The sequence below is a fragment of the Wyeomyia smithii genome, chromosome 2, assembly GCF_029784165.1.
Source record: "Wyeomyia smithii strain HCP4-BCI-WySm-NY-G18 chromosome 2, ASM2978416v1, whole genome shotgun sequence".
In the NCBI taxonomy this organism is placed as follows: domain Eukaryota; kingdom Metazoa; phylum Arthropoda; class Insecta; order Diptera; family Culicidae; genus Wyeomyia; species Wyeomyia smithii.
Window position 1 is genome coordinate 98,436,467 of NC_073695.1, and position 15,946 is coordinate 98,452,412.

At 39.9% G+C, this 15,946-nt stretch overlaps 1 protein-coding gene across 6 annotated transcripts in view; it reads right to left on the bottom strand.

Moving 5' to 3' along the window:
* LOC129719507 (uncharacterized) overlaps positions 1-15,946 on the bottom strand; it is a 74,293-nt gene that overhangs the window by 15,919 nt on the left and 42,428 nt on the right. For all 6 annotated transcript variants that reach the window (XM_055670898.1, XM_055670901.1, XM_055670900.1 and 3 more), the window contains 10 exons: positions 12,000-12,182; positions 11,790-11,933; positions 11,598-11,731; positions 11,022-11,202; positions 10,498-10,958; positions 10,268-10,436; positions 9,780-10,205; positions 9,503-9,721; positions 9,118-9,438; positions 8,865-9,047 (listed from right to left, as the gene is read on the bottom strand). In XM_055670898.1, coding sequence (XP_055526873.1) covers positions 8,865-9,047; positions 9,118-9,438; positions 9,503-9,721; positions 9,780-10,205; positions 10,268-10,436; positions 10,498-10,958; positions 11,022-11,202; positions 11,598-11,731; positions 11,790-11,933; positions 12,000-12,182 — 2,421 coding nt within the window. The remainder of the gene's footprint in view (positions 1-8,864; positions 9,048-9,117; positions 9,439-9,502; positions 9,722-9,779; positions 10,206-10,267; positions 10,437-10,497; positions 10,959-11,021; positions 11,203-11,597; positions 11,732-11,789; positions 11,934-11,999; positions 12,183-15,946) is intronic.

The window sequence follows — 15,946 nt, forward strand, 5'->3', positions numbered from 1 at the left end:
ACTGTTTGCATTAGACTATTAGGGTATAAAAACTAAAGATACTCAAAAGTCGTGGCATTTAAATTATCATAGACAAAAAAATATTCGCTTTTGTTTTTTTTTTATTTCAAGGTTAGTAAAATTAATTTATGTTTTGATAGTATCATACTCATTTTAATATGTATTGATATTATATATTGGAAGAGAATAAACTTCATGGATGCAAGATTACGCTTAGAGAGAAAGAGCTTAGTTCCTGTTTTTCGAACAAATATTAGCTGGACACTGATGTTCTGTATAAATTGTCATATTTTTTCGCGTTTGCAACAGTAAGTATTGTTATTGATAGTTATAGTTCTGCATCATTACTGGTAATGTGTATCTTCTAAGCAGCTAATTTATGAATCAACTGACAAAATGTTTTTTGTAAACCAAACCGAATATTCAGGTACAATTTTTCGCCTTAGTTGAGATTTACATTAGAAACGTGCTTCTATCGGAAGCGTTATCGAACAATTGAAATGTAGTAATCGAAAATAAGAAACGGAGAGTGAGAGAAAAAAAGTGAGAGAGAGAGAGAGAGTGTGGCATTAAACTAGACGGAAGAAGTGCGCAATGGGAATTGGTTGTTTCGATAAACACAGTAACGGAGGCATTATTTTGTGTCGCATTGTGGCCGTGGGTGCTGTCGTCAGGACTTTAGAGAGGTTGGGAGCCAGGATGTCCGTTGGGGTGTAATGTACGTCTGACGGCCGGTGCTACTCACAATGCAATCCAAAATAATATCATATTTGGCACAATGAAACACTGCGATGCCTAAAAATACAACTAGACACTAATTTGCTATTGCATATTAGACTGATATTGCCTTACGATTCAGATTAAATTTAAATTCTTTCTTATATATTGTTCTTTCGGTTCAAGAATAGAGCATACTTCAAATCATTTGCCCGAAAAACATTATGTCAGCATTAATCATAAATTAATCCGCTTTTGTCTCTTCTTAGAGAAATGTTCTTTATATGCCGTACTATTTTATAGGTTAGTCAAATTCAGGTGTCGTGAGGTGAATTATGTGTGAAGCTAAAAAAAAACGTGTGTTTTTAAACAGATGAGAAACATGCGTATAATACAAAATGCTACATGAAGAGATTGGCTTAGAAGGAGAGAGCGATCGTTACTTCACGAACGTACAAACTAATTAGGAAATCAGAAATCGTGAGCGAAAACCGTCGATAATAACTAAAAATATGTCTAACAGAAACGTGTCAAATTATATATTACATAACTGATTACAATCTGTTTCAAATTCTTTGTATGTTGGTTAAATTTTTGTGCGATAACTCATTAAGGAAAAAACATCAAGCCACAGCTAGTTTGAACCGGGTTATCAATTGAACGTCCAAATCGAAAATAGCGTAAGAAGAGAAGCGTGTGGCGGATCTGAACCACAGTTTCAGGGACTTCTGACTTTACAGTTGTCAAAAAGCTCACCGTTGCTGTCAAAACCAAACCAAAAGTTGAGTTCTCATCGCAAAATCAAATTCAGAATTTAGTCATACTCAATATTTCCATCAAGAGCAACCTGAAAGACAGCTCGAGCAGAATTCATAACAGTAATTCTAATCAGATTGTTTTTGATCGAAATGGAGAATACAGGTAGTGCTTCAGCTTACCCAAGAGTACCGTAACTGAGAGTACGCGCGAAAATTGGATGAAGTTAAACCACATCGTTAACACAGTGCAACAAAAATTTACTTTTTATGTATTTTGATGCAAAACCAAATTTCCCCGAGTTTGGACTTATTTCACCTTAAGGTGAAACAGTGTTGATGCCAAAAATGGCTGATTTCCAGCCCCTACTTCGAATTTTTGAACGCACAAAATTCGAAAATAGTTCATGCGTTCTCTGTGGAAACGCTATTTTATGTTTGCTTCACCGTGGCTCTGTGGTTAGCGATGTCGGTCGGCTAGCTCTCTCACACGGTTGTGATATCGGGTTCGATTCCTGATCGAGTCGAGGATCTTTTCAAGCTGGAAATTTTCTCGACTCAGCACTGGGGCACGGTGTATCGTTGTACTTATCCTAGACATGCAAAATGTGCCAAAAAAAAAAACAATATCAATAACGAATTCTCTCAACTAATCTAGTTGACCGAGACCGCTATTAGCCCCCAGGCTAAGCGTGCGATATTGTTTATTGTTCACCGCAGCAAACAAAAATAGCGTTTTTACAGGTGACGCAATAACTATTACCGAGTCTTGCGTTTCTGAAAATATAAAGTAATGGCTCGAAGTCGACCATTTGTGGTTTCAACACCGTTTCACCTCAAGAGGCAGCAATGGCGCCATTTAGAGTTTTCAAGAAATCGAATTGATTTTAAAATATTTCTTACGCCATTTTGTTTTTAAGCCAAATATCAAAATTCTGAAAGTTTGTCAATATAATAGCATTTTCTTACTCATTTTTCAATAAAAACAGACCTTAAATCGGACCTTGGAGGCAGTTGAAAACATCAAAATAATATCAAGTATGTAGAGAATGGATCTGCTAATATTTAAATGAGGTAATCAAGTTATGTTGCTCTTTGAAATATATTAAAACCATGCCAGAACTGTTTCCGTAGAACCACCAATTTGAAGTCAGTTTTTGTCCGATTTCAGATCTGTCTATTTTTTTAAAAGGGTTGGCAAATGGTTGGACACGCGTAACTTGAGGCCCTAATGTGGTCATTCACCTCTGTCCAGTAACTCTTATCCCAACCTCCACGAATGCCGATCGGGATACGAGTAACCTTATCGGGTAACCAACCCGGTGGAAACTATAATCGTATACTGACTGGGAAGGGGTCGTATGCGGCTGTGTCCCCATATTAGGGGCGGCATACAACAGCGTCTGACCCGTAGCAGGCGGCTGAATTATGGAATGCTGTATCCCGCCAGCTACACCTAAGATGGCAGTTCCATCAGCAGGATGTAGATGTCGCGACGCGATCATGGTAAGGTAGCATACCGAAAGCTTTTTTTGACGTGGGACTACGTCTAACCGCACTATATTGAGATACATTCCGCGAAAACTACAACCAAGATTTAACGTCGGAATGAAAGATTTCAAACGGTTTTACTGATGTAACCACATGATGGATCACAATAATCAATATGTCGTTGGATTGATAAAATGATGGACAATTTTGTGATTCTTCAATTTTCATTATCACTTCATTGTTAAACAGTGAAAATTGAATAAAAGTTTCAAGGTCGAATTTTCACCAACAATGTACCAATCATATGCGAGCACGCCTGGCACAGACTTCATGAATAACACCAACTGCCTGCTGTGATATCCTGTTAAGCAGTGGCAAAGAAAAAATTGACAGAATCTCCCCGTCCCAATAGGTCGACTAATGTTAGCTTCCAAGAGCTTAGACTATTTTGATGTCTTGAAAGTGGAGCTTTTTCGGAAAGTTCGTTACCACGTCCACTATCAGACAGTATTACGTTCTGCTGTTAATAAATATTGTTATGTTAATAAGACTGATGTCTTGAAGGAGAATATGATGGTACAGGCAACAGTACCGCACCAAGCAATGTATGAACAGAGCGCTGGTTACTCGTCGTCTATCAGTGCAGAAAAACTCGATATTCATTTTTGGTTAGTCAAGCCAAGTGAAACTACATTGCCGCTGTTGATGCACAGTGGGGCGTGGAACACAATCGAATTTCCGGTTGATTTGTCTTCTTCTTCTTGTTTCGTATAGCAGCAAATATCAGAATTCAATATGATTTCTCAGGTGCCGCAAAATACACTGCGCCGCCGGGGACAACAAAATGCGTTGTTTATTTTTGAACTACATATACACTCTGCTTTTTTCAGATTTATTTAAATAACTAATTATAGGGTATTTAAAAGACAATAGAGAACAAAAATGCTCCGTACAGATCTTTAAATAGGTAAATAAACGAGCTGTACTGATGATTATATTTTACTAGCTGAATTAATTTAGTCCAATATGACAATACTAGTTGCATCCCGCAGTGGCGGTATAGGTATATTAGTATTTGTATTTTTCAATTGAAAATTTTTTTGAATTAGCATTTGCAAGAAAATATTACTTTCCATAACCTTACTTGTAATTGAACAACGCTATGCAAACATTAATTGCTGAGGCTAATGTTGTGCATCACTCTAGCCCAGTTTATTTTCGAAGATAACAGACATATAACTTTCAAATATGGTATCTTCGTTGGTCTTTGGTATCTTGAAACTGATCAATGTTTTTCTGATTGATTCTGTATACTGATAAATACTGCTGATCTTGAGCTTAAATTGGTTAGAATAAATCAAGAGTAAAACGAGCTCGAACCAAACATAGCTTCAAAATAAAAATATAAAATTATTGTAGTCCTACGTCAACAGTGCGGTCGTGTCTTGGATACCACCCTCCTACTATTTTTTCAACCACGAACAATAAAATCAGAAATACGAAACGGATCAATCGGCAAAGACTTAGGCTACGAACGCGGAAAAAGATTAATGTTAACGATTGGAAATTGGGTACTTGGAACGTCTGATTTCTCAATGAACCGGCGTGAGCTGGCTTGCATACGGAACGGATCAATCGGCAACGACTTAGGCTACGAACACGGAAAAAGATTAATGTTAGCGATTGGAAATTGGGTACTTGGAACGTCTGATTTCTCAATGAACCGGCGTGAGCTGGCTTGCTTGTTCAAGAACCACAGCGACAGGGAGTCGAAATCGCAGCGATTCCGTGCAGTAGACCCTATTGCATGCACTTCCTTGAAGTACCACATCTACTACAGTGGTGCCCAAGTAGCGGAATGGGGTGTCGGTTTTGTAGTGCTGGGGAATCAGGAAACAAGAGTCATCCGGCGGAGAACGGTAGATAACCGTATATGTGTGTTAAGAATCAAGGGTAAATTCTTCAGCTACAGTGTAATCAACAACTAAGCACCGACAAGCGTCGACTAACGACAAATCCGATTAAGTCAAAGATGAGCTCTATGACAAGCTTGAACGAATCTATGACGAGTGCCCAAAACACGACGTAAAAGTCGCCATCGGAGACGCAAACGCACAGGTTGGGAGGCAGGAATTCTTCCGTCCGGTCATTGGAAGACATAGCCTCCGCTGGTCAACCAATGAAAACGGCCTAAGTTTGATAAACTCTGTCGCGGCCAGAGGAATGGAACATATGGCTCCTATTTCCCACGTTTAAATATTCGGAAATCACGCACAGAGAGGACGACGCGGTTTAACAATCAGCGGTTGGAAGCTGTTGGTGTGGTAGCAGAATACGCCAGAGAGCTGGATCAATGGATCGCAGAACAGCATGAGGAAGACATAAATGGGTTGTGGAGCAGTATCCATGGTGCCATCGAAACGACTGCGATAGAGGTGGTAGGTACGACGTGTGGAAGACAGCGTAACGGCTGGCTTGATTCAACGTGCCAGAGAGCGGCTACGCGTCAGAACAGAGAGAGATACTGACTCCCTGTCAGAGCTGCCGAAAAAAGAGTCCACCGTCGGAAGAAGCGCGAGGACGAGGAGCATGTGCTCGCTAGAGCAGAGGACAGCTTTGCTAGAAACGACGTGCGGAGCTTCTATAGAACAGTCGACAGAGTCAGAAGCAGGAATTTCTCTGTGCCGGTCATGTGTAATGACAAGGACGGCGACCTGCTTTTTGATAAACCGACGGTTGCAGCCAGGTGGAAGGAGCATTTTCGGGGGCTATTGAACGGTGAGGAGCCGGATGAGCAGAGCAGGAATACCGTTCAACATCGCCTTTGATGGTGCAGTACGAAGAGCAAACGTGCAAAGAAACGGTACTAGCATCACGAAATCTCTCATGCTCCTTGATTTTGCGAACGATATTGATGTCATCGGTATCGACCGTAGGGCCGTCGTGGCTTTTAAGAGGGAAGCAGCGAGATTGAGATTTGTCTTTAACTCTACCAAAACAAAGTACTTGGTAGCTGGCATGCAGTGTGGGAGTTCCCGTGGTGTTGGTGCTGAAGTGGAAGTAAATGGGGAACGTTTTGTGTGGCGCAGACGCATGGACCATGAGTTGTACCAGGTATACAAACATGCTGATATAGTGAAGGTTGAACAGTGGGGCAGGCTTCAGTGGGCTGAGCATGTAGCCAGAATGCCTGACGAGAGAGCCGCCAAAACTATCTTCAGTAGAGAACCATGAAAAGGCCGTCGACTCCGTGGTTGGCCTCGCACACAGTGGAAGAAGATACACGATCTGCTGGTGTGCGAGGAGACTGGAGAACGGCTGCTCAAAACAGAAGAAGATGGACATCTCTAATTCGTTCGGCCCGGTGAACGGTCCGTTAGCCAACAAAGTAAGGTAAAGTCAAGCAAGTTATTTTTAAAAGATGAGTAAGAAAAAGCTATTATGTGGACAAACTCTTAGAATTTTGATATTTGGCTTTAAAACAAAATGGCGTCGAAAACACACTGAAAATTTTTGATTTTTAAAAATTTAAAATGACACCATTGTTGCCCCTTAATGTAAAATAGGTCTATACTCAGGGAATTTCGTTTTTGCATCGAAATCCATAGATCATATATAGAAGCCAAGGCAAAAAAAAATAGTTGTATTGTTTACTGTACAAAATTGCCACAAAATCCGAATAGATCTGAAAATTTGCCTAGCGAATATGTCGTAGCTGAAACCCAACCTTCGTCAAGCGTTAAACTACACCTTTTTTCATTAATGGATCCCTGAAATACTTTGCGGAATTTAAGATGGTACTTTTGTGATAGTATTTAGGACCCCCGCCTTTAAAAAATGTGGAAAATTGGAAGGGGAAGAAACAAACTGATTTTTCAAAACTGCACTTTGAAAAAAAAAATCCAAAGAGTTTCAACCCTATTTGTAGATTTTTTCACCATTCATCGTTCGATAAAGATTGTTTATTTACAGTGTGGCATAGATTTTTTAGCGTGAACCGTCAGAAAGGCGTATTTGCAATATAAACCAATCCAACGAGATTTTCTTCTGTCAGTTCAGCAAAACATAACAATCATTCGGTTGGCTTACTTTTAAACGTTTGCTTTCTATCGGTTCATGCGGAAATTGATTAAGAAATATTGAGTTAAGCGAAAACTGGAGAGAGCAGCTTACAAAAAAAAAATTACATAGAGCAGTGCTATGATTAATCAAGGTTAGGTTGCAATATTTACACGAACAGTTTATATTATGACGGTGAACGCTTGCGAACGTATTGTTGTTTGTGTCAGAGTAACGGTACCTTCGTCATCGGATTTCCTTATGCCGGAACTGGTTTTTGCCGGTACGGATACGGGAGCGGGTGGAGGTTTTGTATCCCCTGGTTTAGGCAGTGGTCTGAATAACGGTTTGGGTTTTTCTTGACTTTTATTTTTGGTCTTTTTGGATGATGATACAGACATGGTGGATGTGGTCATGACATTGGTGGCAGTTTGTAACTTGGGAATTGGTTTCAATTTTTTTTCACGAGGACGGCGCTTGTCGATACGATCGTCTCTGTCTACGTACGCAGGGGCTTCTTTTTGTTTTGATTTGGAAGACTTCGGTAACTTAGTATCTGCAAAACGTGAACGAGTGTTTTTTAATGATAGCAAGAAGCTAAGATTACAGTTCCGCATTCACTGTACACCAAGTGTAGAGCAACGAAGACCAATCAAGGCGTTTGTCAAGCATTCGTGCAATGTGCTCAACTTTTCTAGGTATCTATTCTACAGGTCATATTGGAGCCGATTTACGTTTTGAAGAACATGTTAGCTACTGAGGAAACAATAATGGTAAAAAGCCAGCAGACTACAGAAGAGAGTGGCATTCGACACGATCAACTAGGCGATCAGAAATAGTGAAGACACTTGAGCTAACATAATTCAATGACCAATTTGGAAGCGATAAGATGGACATGGACCTTCTTGTTAGGGGGGTTCTTATTTTATTTTAATGTGTGCTGCGCTTAGTCCGATTGTTGGTAATGTAATAAAGGCCAAGTGCAACTAGACATTTTCAACTATGCATTAACCGTAGAAGAGACAGACAAAATGACAGGCAACTAAAGATCTTAACATGCTGTTGGTTACCTAATGGTTTAGGATTGTACAGTATACTGGCAGGGGTGCCTGGCGGAGGCTTTAGGATGGATTTTTCTGGCACGCCTGACCGTGCTCGCAACTCCGCTAGTTCGAGCGCTATTCGCGCTTCTTCTTCTGGATCAGAGAAAACTACCAGCTTTCGCTCTTTCTTTTGACCGTCGCTGTACTTTAATTTGATATCATACCTTTCTGAGGAAGTTTTTGGTTGTTTTTCATAGGGTCAGAGGTTGAGAGGGGTAACGGAATGATGTCATATATAATGTATGGAATAGACAGAGAAAAGGCATTTGAAGCTTTGGTTGTACGAATATAAATCTGGGAAGGAATGTGTGTGAAGTAGGATCAGAACGATTTCCGGTTTACAAGGCAATGTTTAACACAAAAGTCAGTGACGTGTTCAAAGCTGTGGCAATGAAAATGATATTCCGATTCGACAAGGGTTTACACTGCTTGATTGGTTTCGAGATGAGAATCTGGAATGCACTGGGCTCAAATAATTTTATGGATCAAAATAATGCGGATATGGAATCAAAACATTTTGATTAACTTTTAGGATATAGTTAACTACTAGTTACATCAAAGGTTCTTACTTTTGTGATCAATTAGCCACTGCAAGATGCGCTTTTCATTTTTGAGATTACCTAAATTGGGGTAAAAGTAAAGAGAAATACACACATTAAGGTTATTTTAACGTTCGCCATTCCACAGGGCTGTGATTGTGGGATTTGGAAACAGGAAACTTTCAAATCAAAATTCTTACCATCATACATAATCGGGACACCAGTTTCATAGTAAACCAGAGCAGGGAAAGAAAATATGCCAATTTCGTGGGCGAGTTTTTCATCGTTGGCTTTCACAAACTGGATATTGTGCTTATCCGTGTCATCGTCAATGGTTTCTAGTTTTTCCAAAATCTTTGGGCACGTTTCACAATCGTCATCATCTGCAGCAAAAGTTTTGAATTTTTATTATTGAAATGTGTCTACCTCACGTAGTTATTCAGCAATACTTACAGAACAGGACAGCTAGATGTTCGACCTCGTTGACGAGTACCTGCAGAGTTTTTCGGTCAACCGATTCGATCACCTCAGGTTTCGATCCATACTGCTGCAGAACCCATTCGAGGATTTCTTCTTCGTTCATCAGATCTCCAGTGTAAATTGTGCGGAATTTGTGGCGATAGAATACTAGGGCTGGCAGTGTTTCCAAATCGTACTCCTTATCAATGTCATCATCAGATGTCTTGACAAAGTCTATATCCTTCTCTTCACATTCATCGTCGATGTTCTCTAACTCGTTGATAATTTTCAACGATTTCTTGTCTTCGTCTTGGTCTAAAAAATAAAAAACGAACATGATCATTGCTATTTCGATATGAATTGATAACAAAATCTTTACAGAAGAAGACAACGATGTGATCGTTCTCTGACAAAATCTTCTCTAGCATTTTAATGTTAACTTCTTCAATTTTTCCGGGAATTTCCAAAGTTTCTTCATCGGTTAACCACGCTAGAACTTCATCCTCATCGTTCAGATCACCGGAATAAATCAGTGGATCTTTATTTCGGAAAAATACAAGAGCTGGCAGTGTTTTGACGTTGTACTTTTTGGCGGTCACTATCGATCAAATGAGAACATTAGTTTCAGTCGACTTTTTCAGTCAAAACCAACTTACGTGTATCTTCAGTGGTTACGAATATGATACCGGCTTCATCTAGCTCATCGTCGATATTCTCCAGGTCGTCAAGGATTTTGTCGCACTTTTCGCCCTCTTCACAGGCACCGCTGAAGTAAACGCACACGTACTCATGATCTTCGATTAGGTCTTGCAGAATCTCATCCGTCACCTCTTCAATGGTGGCGGAGTACTTCTGCAACTTAAGCCACTCGAGCACCTCCTCTTCATTCATCAAGTCACCCTCGTAGATGGCAGGGATTTCATTCTCAAAGTACACCAGCGCGGGTAGATGATCCAGACCATACTCGCGGGCTTCCTCGGCATTGTCCAAGCGAGCGATGACGATCTCCTCTTTCTCTAGCTCGTCGTCGATATTTTCCAGCTCGTTCAACACACGAATATCCTGCTTATCATCTTTGTCGTCTGCGAATAAATCATTCATCAGATAGTAATTAAAGTTTTTCTATCATTAATAAGAAACTTACAGAAGATAATTGCAACGTGATCATAGGTACGCATCAGTTTATCCTTCATCTCATCTGTGATCTCTGGGATTTCCGAATGCCTCTTTTGATGTACGAGCCAGCCCAACAGTTCCTCTTCCTTCATCAGATCTCCTTCGTATATATGTGGAATGCCGCGTTCAAAAAGGATCTAAGAAATATAAAACAAGTTTATTTAAATTTTTATTGCAGTTTAACCTCATTGTTCTTACCATAGTTGGCAGTTCTTCAATGCCCCACTCCTTAGCTTCATTATCGTCGTCAATCTTCACGAATGCTATATCATTTTGATCACATTCGTCATCAATGTTTTCCAGTTCTGCCAGCACCTTCTGCGATGTCTTGGAATCTTTGTCGTAGAACAGTACCGCGACGTGGGTCATTTTATCAATAATCATATCCAGCATCTCATCGGTGACATCTTCAATCTCATCAGAACTTGTTTGGCGCTCGAGCCATTCTAGCACTTCTTCCTCGTCTTCCATATCACCCTCGAACACTGTTGGAATTCCTTGCTCGAAATAGACCAGCTTAGGGAATTTCGTCACACCGTAGTCCTTAGCCTCATCGAGGTCGTCCATCTTGACGAAGTTAATTCCCAACTGGTCGCACTCATCGTCGATGTTTTCCAGCTCATTGAGGATTTTCTCCGATTTTTTGTCGTTGTTATCATCTGCGAGAATCGAAACATCATATCAACTGTCTTATGTAATACACTGTAGGAATATTAGCTCACAGAATAGGACCGCAACCGACTTGCCCTCTTTGATTAGTTTATCCAGCATTTCGTCGGTAACATCCTCGATCTCGTCCTTCTCCAGCTGAGACAACAACCATTGCAGGATTTCCTCTTCGTCACTGAGGTCATCGTCGTAGACGTTTGGAATCTCCTTCTCAAAATAGACAATAGCCGGGATCTAAAATGTTGAACGATGATACTCATGCGTAAGCAATTGTTTTCACGACAATATTAATAGCACACAACTTTGCACTGGCCGATTTTTGCTTTGAATTACTTGAATTATTGAATGTGCAATTTCGGAGCGACCCAACAATGGGCAGCTACGGCCGGAGCCGAAGCTGCCACTAGCCGCAACGCTATCGGAATGCACTCAAATGTACGCTTTAACGGCCTGCATCCGAATGCAAGCTGTAACTGAGACCACTTGTACGCATGTGTGACGGTCTGTTGACGCCCGTCACCGAATTCAGTTTAACTATAAATAAATCTGTCGGGCTACTAGTAAGGTGGTAAAACTGGTACTATTTTTAACAAACACTAAAGTACAGAACATGTTTCAGGTACACTTACGTCATCGATACCGTACTCCTTGGACACCTTTGCATCATCGATCCGAACGAATTGGATCCCGTGCTTGGCGCAGTCGTCATCGATGTTTTCCAACTCGTGCAGTACCTTTTCCGACTCTTCGTCCCCTTCGTCGTCTGGAAAGTATCGATTTTTCATTACTGATAATTATACAGTGCCCCATGAGACGCTTACAGAATAATACGACAAGATTGTCAATGTTGGCTACCAAAGTCTTCAGTGTTTTGGCGTTGACTTCCTCGATAACATCGTCATCGTCGCCGGTGGCCTTGTTTTCGATGAGCCATTCCAGGACATCTTCTTCTCTTTGAAGTTCATCTGTGGGTATGAGTGAAAATTCATAAGCCTTTTGTGGGGCATGCGAAGTGTTTCTGAGGAACTTACGCTCGTAAACGATGGGGGTCTGATGTCGGTAGTATACCAGCTTCGGAAGTTGTCCCAAATTGTATTCTTCAGCAAGATCCTCATCGTGGATCTTCACAAAGCCAATGTCTAGTTCGTCGGCTTCATCGTCGATGTTTTCGAGCTCTTGCAGTGCCTTAATGCATTTTTTACATTCAGGCTTGTCTGGGAGAAGATTTTAAGGTTATTTGGCTAGTTCTGTGTAGAAAAATAAAAATTCAAGCGAAATCTCGCTGGTTTCAATTGGAGTGGGTCTCTTTTGGTTAGGTTTCTAGAGGTGAGATCAGTTGGGACTAGATCAACTGGCATACAACTAAGGTAAGCAGAATATTGAACATAGACACACAAGCAGGGTGCATACGGCAGCATTCGGGAGAGCAAGGAGTACTTATGTACCAGAGGTTGGCAGTCGCGGAGCGTCCTTGGTATGTCTACAGCTGCATTGCACCTCTGTAGTTGATGGGTGTTGAATACATAGACTGAGCTCGAAGGCAAGTTTCTTGATGTATATGTGCCATTGCCGATGGTTACTATAAATAACCATCCTAATGTGATATAATTTGCGCGGTGTGCAAACTTGTTAGTTGATTAGTTAATCGCATTGTCGGCATAGTATTAGTAGCTAAAGAATGTCGTGCGTCGAACTGCGTGGTTGTGCGTGATTTGAACTCACAGCAAACAGGTTGTCTTGGTTTCATACAAAGTATATGTTTATTCTTAAACGGTGAAATTTATGGTGCCCTGCATCTTTTTACGGCGAGCTGCACGATTTCCTCGTCCGTATGTGAAGGATGTTGTGAATGTGTCTGTTGCTTAGTGCGGTTTTAGAATTCTATAAGTATTCTTGTATATTAATTGTACCGCGTTGGCTACTGAGCTCACAGCACAAGCTGCCGGACTGTAGTAACCCGAATAATGGGCGAAGGAAAATATTGGCTGTCTAAAAAAAAGAAAATTTTGCCGCCTGCCGCAGCGCATATAAATAGATATAACCGTTGAACACGGAATAACTTCGACGCGGCCGGACCGCCACTGGCCGTTGTTTCCTTCTTCTACGAAGTGGTTTCGTTTTACACATTTCGGCTTTATTGAGTTTGGTACAAGTGTGAGGCAACATCTAACTGGATATTTCATTACCAGCTACTGTTTTTTTTATCGATTTTCGAAATAACAAACAGTCGAACTCGGTTGTTTTTCATTTCTCATTTACGAGCATCTTCATGTGAATATTGTGGCCCAATATTTGAGGGAGGAAAAAAGTAATTGTCTAAGCACAAACAATCAAAAAATATTTGTTTTTTTTTTAGATCCCACGCTGCAGTCTGGGAACATTTAATGACGTTGAAGCATTGTGTGAGAAATCTGTAATTTAACCCATCTATGGTGATATCAAGGCGCTCAAGAATTAGGTATTAGAGTTATTGTGTGTAGGTTAATCTCTCCGAATCCCGGAACTAATTCTATTTCGACGTAGTGTGATTTTCTGTTTACAACATGCTATTTCTTATGGTTTTGAGGTAATCCGATAATATGACCGTAAGGGCGGCAGTATAAATCGATTTGAGTACTTTATTAAGATGGTTTGAATGTTTTGTTTTCTCTAACAAAGCCCCATGCAAAACTCCAGTTTAATGAACAAATGCACAGAATTTTCCAGCTCAAAAATTGTTAAGCCCTAGAAAGTTGATTTTTTAATATACTTCAGGTCTTGACGTTTCCTGTATTTCTAAGATATTCAACATAAAATAATCGATATTACCAATATCTTCAACTACAATACTAAAAAAGTTGAACTTAGACCGCACGTGTTCCCGAAAGTATTTCTTTTCTTTAAAAAAGGGCTTGAAAGTTTTATCTTCTCGAAAAAAGCCCTCATGCAAATTTCAGCTCGATATCGGAAATTTCATACTTTTTTTTTCAACGGCCAAAACAGTGAAACTTTAATCGCTTTGAGAACAACTTTCGGAAGTCCGATTGCAAAGCCAAAGCTAATCTTTTAGACCTTTGCAGAGACTTCTAATACAGAAGTTTCCGTTCGTGCGGAAAAAATAACAAACGTCCGGAATCAAGTTTGCTTGCTAGATTGATTTTATCAAACAAACTAAACTTAAACCTAATTTACTAGAACCCCGGTGAAAAACAATTCCTTTTCCGGATTTTCAACCCTGTCCTTTTCTAGCTTTTTATTTCTTCGCTTTGTCCCTGTCACCTACAGTTATCATGAAATGAAAATTTTATCATTATTTTTTTAAATTAAATAAGTTTATTCCACTGTCATGCGCCTTCGTTGTTTCTTTCACGGGAAACAAGGTGTCTAGTATCAGTACTTTATTCCTATGAAGGAATGTTGGAAAAATATACTGTTTTAGACTGTGCAATGGAAGGTTGCATCGAATAAACCTGGGAAAGAGGCTGCTGCACTGTAATTTTGCATAGGGCCTCTTTTGAGGTGACGAAACGTTTAATTTGAAAAGTCAATTTCCATTGGTACCCTGCTGTTTACGTCATGCGATAAACAACAATTCGAATGTTGTTCTTCAATTGACCACTAACTGAACTACGCAACGGTTTCTTCCAACAGCACGTGCTTTGCGCGGTGAGCGGTATCGCTAATGATAGCAGGAAAACACTCATCCATTATCCTCACCACCAAATTGATGCTAACTGTCTTAGAAATGCACGAATTAACAAAATCTGTTGCTGTCTTTGAAAGAGTAGGAGGGTGGTATCCAAGACACGACCGCACAGTTGACGTAGGACTACAATAATTTTATATTTTTCTTTTGAAGCTATGTTTGGTTCGAGCTCGTTTTACTCTTGATTTATTTTAACCAATTTAAGCTCAAGATCAGTAGTATTTATCAGTATACAGAATCAATCAGAAAAAAATTGATCAGTTTCAAGATACCAAAGAACAACGAAGATACCATATTTGAAAGTTATATGTCTGTTATCTTCGAAAATAAACTGGGCTAGAGTGATGCACAACATTAGCCTCAGCAATTAATGTTTGCATAGCGTTGTTCAATTACAAGTAAGGTTATGGAAAGTAATATTTTCTTGCAAATGCTAATTCAAAAAAAATTTCAATTGAAAAATACAAATACTAATATACCTATACCGCCACTGCGGGATGCAACTAGTATTGTCATATTGGACTAAATTAATTTAGCTAGTAAAATATAATCATCAGTACAGCTCGTTTATTTACCTATTTAAAGATCTGTACGGAGCATTTTTGTTCTCTATTGTCTTTTAAATACCCTATAATTAGTTATTTAAATAAATCTGAAAAAAGCAGAGTGTATATGTAGTTCAAAAATAAACAACGCATTTTGTTGTCCCCGGCGGCGCAGTGTATTTTGCGGCACCCGAGAAATCATATTGAATTCTGATATTTGCTGCTATACGAAACAAGAAGAAGAAGACAAATCAACCGGAAATTCGATTGTGTTCCACGCCCCACTGTGCATCAACAGCGGCAATGTAGTTTCACTTGGCTTGACTAACCAAAAATGAATATCGAGTTTTTCTGCACTGATAGACGACGAGTAACCAGCGCTCTGTTCATACATTGCTTGGTGCGGTACTGTTGCCTGTACCATCATATTCTCCTTCAAGACATCAGTTTTATTAACATTAACATATTTATTAACAGCAGAACGTAATACTGTCTGATAGTGGAGGTGGTAACGAACTTTCCGAAAAAGCTCCACTTTCAAGACATCAAAATAGTCTAAGCTCTTGGAAGCTAACATTAGTCGACCTATTGGGACGGGGAGATTATGTCAATTTTTTCTTTGCCACTGCTTAACAGGATATCACAGCAGGCAGTTGGTGTTATTCATGAAGTCTGTGCCAGGCGTGCTCGCATATGATTGGTACATTGTTGGTGAAAATTCGACCTTGAAACTTTTATTCAATTTTCA